This window comes from Salvelinus alpinus, chromosome 10 (genome assembly GCF_045679555.1).
Source record: "Salvelinus alpinus chromosome 10, SLU_Salpinus.1, whole genome shotgun sequence".
Classification (NCBI taxonomy): Eukaryota; Metazoa; Chordata; class Actinopteri; order Salmoniformes; family Salmonidae; genus Salvelinus; species Salvelinus alpinus.
The window spans coordinates 84,168,662-84,173,790 of record NC_092095.1 but is presented as its reverse complement, the minus strand read 5'-3'; the positions used below and the strand labels follow the sequence as shown (position 1 = coordinate 84,173,790).

The window sequence follows — 5,129 nt, the reverse complement described above, 5'->3', positions numbered from 1 at the left end:
AATGTTTACATAGCAGATTGTCAAGTAACCTTCTCCATTATTTGATTGTTTGTGAATGAACTAAAGTGGGACCCACATCCATTGTTGGGTAAAATGGGTTATATGAGATGACAGATGTGAGCAGTTGAAAATGGGGACATCTTGAATTTACGAACAAGTTTATGCTGCCCTCATGTGGCTGGTCATAACTCTCTAACCCCTCTTCCTTGTTCTCCCTCTCTCTCTCCTCCCTCTCTCTCTATCTCCATCCCTCTCTCCATCTCCCTCTCTCTCCTCTCTCTCCTCTCTCTCTCTCCACTTCCTCTCTTTCTCTCTCCTCTCTCTCTCCTCTCCCCCTCTCTAGATGGAGCCCAAGCGTCTGAAGAAGGACCTAGTAAAGGTGCTGAAGTCCGTGAAGCCTGAGGATCGTGTTCTGGTCGTAGGGACGTCCCGGAGGCCCTTTGACGCAGACCTCAAGCCCTTCTGTAAAGTCTATAGGAAGATCATCCTCATCCCCAGACCTGACTACGCCTCCAGACTGGGTGGGTTATATATAGTAGTCTATATTGGTTTATATTGGTCTATATTGGTTTATATTGGTTTATATTGGTTTATAGTGGTCTGTATTGGTTTATATTGGTTTATAGTGGTCTATAGTGGTCCGTATTGGTCTATATTGGTTTATATTGGTCTATAGTGGTTTATAGTGATCTATATTGGTCTATAGTGGTCTATATTGGTCTATAGTGTTTTATAGTGGTCTATAGTGGTTTATAGTGGTCTATAAGGGTTTATAGTGGTCTGTAGTGGTCTATATCTAGGCCACCCTGATAGCTATGGACAGACAGAATCTGTGGAGCTTTCATTCCCTAAAGCCACCAGGAATGAGTTGACATGAAAAATACTGGTGGAATGAATTCATATGATAGGCCCACCAGTAAACATGCATCTTTTCAAATAAAATGTTGTATTCATTATCCACTTCTGGTTTGAACTCTAACCTTTCTACCCCTGTCTGTGCTGTGTCCTCCAGTGCTGTGGAGGGAGCTGCTGTGTGGTGGCGGTGCTCGCCTCACCCCCAGCCTGGACCTGAGCTCCCTGGCCAAGGTGACAGACGGCTACACCCAGGGCCACATCCTGCAGGCTGTGAGGCTGGTGCTGACCCCTCGCAGGCTGGCCCAGCAGACTACCAGACCACTGACCGCTGAAGAGTTCATCCCTCCACTGGCCAGACAGGACCCCGTCTACAAAGAGGAGGAGGAGGCCTTTAAGGTTCAATCAATTAATCACCTTTGATTTGCATAAATCTTTTTTACATATGTTTATCACCAAAGTGCTCAGTATAGCCTTACTCCCACAGAAAGGAGGTGACAATTGGAAAGCTCCTATGTAGGAGGAAGGAAGGAGTTGTTTTGCCGTCAGAACAATTCAACTGGTCCTCTGTATGTCAGTAGGTAGAGTATGGTCCTCTGTATCTCAGTTGGTAGAGTATGGTCCTCTGTATCTCAGTTGGTAGAGTATGGTCCTCTGTATCTCAGATGGTAGAGTATGGTCCTCTGTATCTCAGTTGGTAGAGTATGGTCCTCTGTATCTCAGTTGGTAGAGTATGGTCCTCTGTATCTCAGTTAGTAGAGTATGGTTCTCTGTATCTCAGTTGGTAGAGTAGGGTCCTCTGTATCTCAGTTGGTAGAGTATGGTCCTCTGTATCTCAGTTGGTAGAGTATGGTCCTCTGTATCTCAGTTAGTAGAGTATGGTCCTCTGTATCTCAGTTAGTAGAGTATGGTCCTCTGTATCTCAGTTGGTAGAGTATGGTCCTCTGTATCTCAGTTGGTAGAGTATGGTCCTCTGTATCTCAGTTAGTAGAGTATGGTCCTCTGTATCTCAGTTAGTAGAGTATGGTCCTCTGTATCTCAGTTGGTAGAGTATGGTCCTCTGTATCTCAGTTGGTAGAGTATGGTCCTCTGTATCTCAGTTGGTAGAGTATGGTCCTCTGTATCTCAGTTGGTAGAGTATGGTCCTCTTTATCTCAGTTGGTAGAGTTTGGTCCTCTGTATCTCAGTTGGTAGAGCATGGTCCTCTGTATCTCAGCTGGTAGAGTATGGTCCTCTGTATCTCAGTTGGTAGAGTATGGTCCTCTGTATCTCAGTTGGTAGAGTATGGTCCTCTGTATCTCAGTTGGTAGAGTATGGTCCTCTGTATCTCAGTTGGTAGAGCATGGTCCTCTGTATCTCAGTTAGTAGAGTATGGTCCTCTGTATCTCAGTTGGTAGAGTATGGTCCTCTGTATCTCAGTTAGTAGAGTATGGTCCTCTGTATCTCAGTTAGTAGAGTATGGTCCTCTGTATCTCAGTTGGTAGAGTATGGTCCTCTGTATCTCAGTTGGTAGAGTATGGTCCTCTGTATCTCAGTTAGTAGAGTATGGTCCTCTGTATCTCAGTTGGTAGAGTATGGTCCTCTGTATCTCAGTTGGTAGAGTATGGTCCTCTGTATCTCAGTTGGTAGAGTATGGTCCTCTGTATCTCAGTTAGTAGAGTATGGTCCTCTGTATCTCAGTTAGTAGAGTATGGTCCTCTGTATCTCAGTTGGTAGAGTATGGTCCTCTGTATCTCAGTTGGTAGAGTATGGTCCTCTGTATCTCAGTTAGTAGAGTATGGTCCTCTGTATCTCAGTTAGTAGAGTATGGTCCTCTGTATCTCAGTTGGTAGAGTATGGTCCTCTGTATCTCAGTTAGTAGAGTATGGTCCTCTGTATCTCAGTTAGTAGAGTATGGTCCTCTGTATCTCAGTTAGTAGAGTATGGTCCTCTGTATCTCAGTTAGTAGAGTATGGTCCTCTGTAGTTCAGTTGGTAGAGTATGGTCCTCTGTATCTCAGTTGGTAGAGTATGGTCCTCTGTATCTCAGTTAGTAGAGTATGGTCCTCTGTATCTCGGTTGGTAGAGTATGGTCCTCTGTATCTCAGTTGGTGGAGTATGGTCCTCTGTATCTCAGTTAGTAGAGTATGGTCCTCTGTATCTCAGTTAGTAGAGTATGGTCCTCTGTATCTCAGTTGGTGGAGTATGGTCCTCTGTATCTCAGTTAGTAGATTATGGTCCTCTGTATCTCAGTTGGTGGAGTATGGTCCTCTGTAGCTCAGTTGGTAGAGTATGGTCCTCTGTATCTCATTTGGTAGAGTATGGTCCTCTGTATCTCAGTTAGTAGATTATGGTCCTCTGTATCTCAGTTGGTGGAGTATGGTCCTCTGTAGCTCAGTTGGTAGAGTATGGTCCTCTGTATCTCATTTGGTAGAGTATGGTCCTCTGTATCTCAGTTGGTAGAGTATGGTCCTCTGTATCTCAGCTGGTAGAGTATGGTCCTCTGTATCTCAGCTGGTAGAGTATGGTCCTCTGTATCTCAGCTGGTAGAGTATGGTCCTCTGTATCTCAGCTGGTAGAGTATGGTCCTCTGTATCTCAGTTGGTAGAGTATGGTCCTCTGTATCTCAGTTGGTAGAGTATGGTCCTCTGTATCTCAGTTAGTAGAGTATGGTCCTCTGTATCTCAGTTAGTAGAGTATGGTCCTCTGTATCTCAGTTAGTAGAGTATGGTCCTCTGTATCTCAGCTGGTAGAGTATGGTCCTCTGTATCTCAGCTGGTAGAGTATGGTCCTCTGTAGTTCAGTTGGTAGAGTATGGTGCTTGCATCTTAGGATAGGGGGTTTGATTCCCGGGACCACACGTATGTAAGAAAGTCATAATATGTAAGTGGCTATGGTTAAAAGTGTCTGCTAAATAGTATATTATTATATTAAAAACATGTTGTTGCCTTTGTTGTGCTGATTGGTCTACATCTTTTATCATAATCAGATGTGAATTCAGTATTATTACTATTATCATTATTTTATTATGAATTCAGTATTATAATCAGATATCTTTTCAGTATTATAATCAGATATCAATTCAGTACTATAATCAGATATCAATTCAGTATTATAATCAGATATCAATTCAGTACTATAATCAGATATCAATTCAGTACTATAATCAGATATCAATTCAGTACTATAATCAGATATCAATTCATTATTATCCGATGAACTCCATATATACATTTGAGAGTCATGCTCCAACATTCACCACATGAGGGTGCCGTGTTCCTGCAGTTAGGAAGGAAATGCCACTGTATAACAGGTTTGATTTTCTCCGACTGTGGATTGATGGCTGTGAATGTGTTCCCAGATGTGGTACGGCAAGACACCTTTGGGTAAGAAGAGGGCACGGGCGGCCAAGGCCATCGAGGAGGAGGGAGAGTCGGGCAAGGACAAAGACAAGCGGGGCACTGGGAAGAAGACAGGGAAAGAAGAGAAAAGCAAGAAGAAAAATAAGTAAATGCCAAAGACAAAAGATATACGTCGTCAACATTGGGGAGGTATTACAGATAGGGACTTTCAGGGGATGTGATTTACATTCCTACTTCTTAGATATGATGGACGATACATTTACTACCAGTCTATGACTGTACATGTCATGACAACAGTATAACGGCGAACAGTCGATCATGTTATGATCATAATGAAAAAAGTAACTGTTTATCTTGTATGAGACCAGATATAAAATATGTAAAATAAATCATTGTTATCGCAGTGTAAATATTTAAGATGCAAATAAGTGTTCTTGATTTTAGTCCAAATGCATCACAGCAGTATAATTTCATGAGATTCTATTGAGGGGATGTTTATTTTCAGTCTCAGACTATTTTGACCATTAGAAGCTAATTAGCCTTGTTGATGAGCGCTGAGTTGTTTAAACTGGGGGCTCTGAGCTGCAGGGGGGGGGGGGGGGGGGGGCGTACTGAGACTCACAACCCCCCCAAATACACCCCGTCGCAGCCGAGCCCCAGGCTCCCCTCTCTCCCCTGTCCTGAGACAAATCATCATTAACCATCCCCAGAACCACGAGACAACGATGGAGGGATTCCTCTCAAATGTTAGCTGCTAACCGTAATGAGGAAAAAACACAGCAGAAAGATAAATGAATTAATGAAACAAACGGTGCCTTGTATTTCCTGTCCGTCTTCCTTTCTCTCTCTTCTTCTCTCTCCGTCTCTCACTCTCTCTCTCTCTCTCTCCCTTTCTCCTTACCTCAGCCATCGTTGGGTTTGTGTGGCTTCTGTGCCA

General features: G+C 43.4%; 1 protein-coding gene across 1 annotated transcript; it reads left to right on the top strand.

Annotated features, from left to right (window-relative positions):
* Positions 1-340: 340 nt before the first annotated feature.
* On the top strand, positions 341-4,606 carry LOC139532884 (dynein regulatory complex protein 11-like). Its single transcript, XM_071331033.1, has 3 exons — positions 341-521; positions 1,013-1,251; positions 4,192-4,606. The coding sequence occupies exons 1-3, from the start codon at positions 344-346 to the stop codon at positions 4,339-4,341; spliced, it is 567 nt and encodes a 188-aa protein (XP_071187134.1). The 5' UTR covers positions 341-343; the 3' UTR covers positions 4,342-4,606.
* Positions 4,607-5,129: the final 523 nt, after the last annotated feature.

Coding starts and splice junctions, on each gene's coding strand:
- LOC139532884 (XM_071331033.1), top strand. CDS start 344: ATGGAGCCCAAGCGTCTGAAGAAGGACCTAGTAAAGGTGCTGAAGTCC. Junction 522..1,012: donor TGACTACGCCTCCAGACTGG/GTGGGTTATATA, acceptor TGTGTCCTCCAG/TGCTGTGGAGGGAGCTGCTG. Junction 1,252..4,191: donor AGGAGGAGGAGGCCTTTAAG/GTTCAATCAATT, acceptor ATGTGTTCCCAG/ATGTGGTACGGCAAGACACC.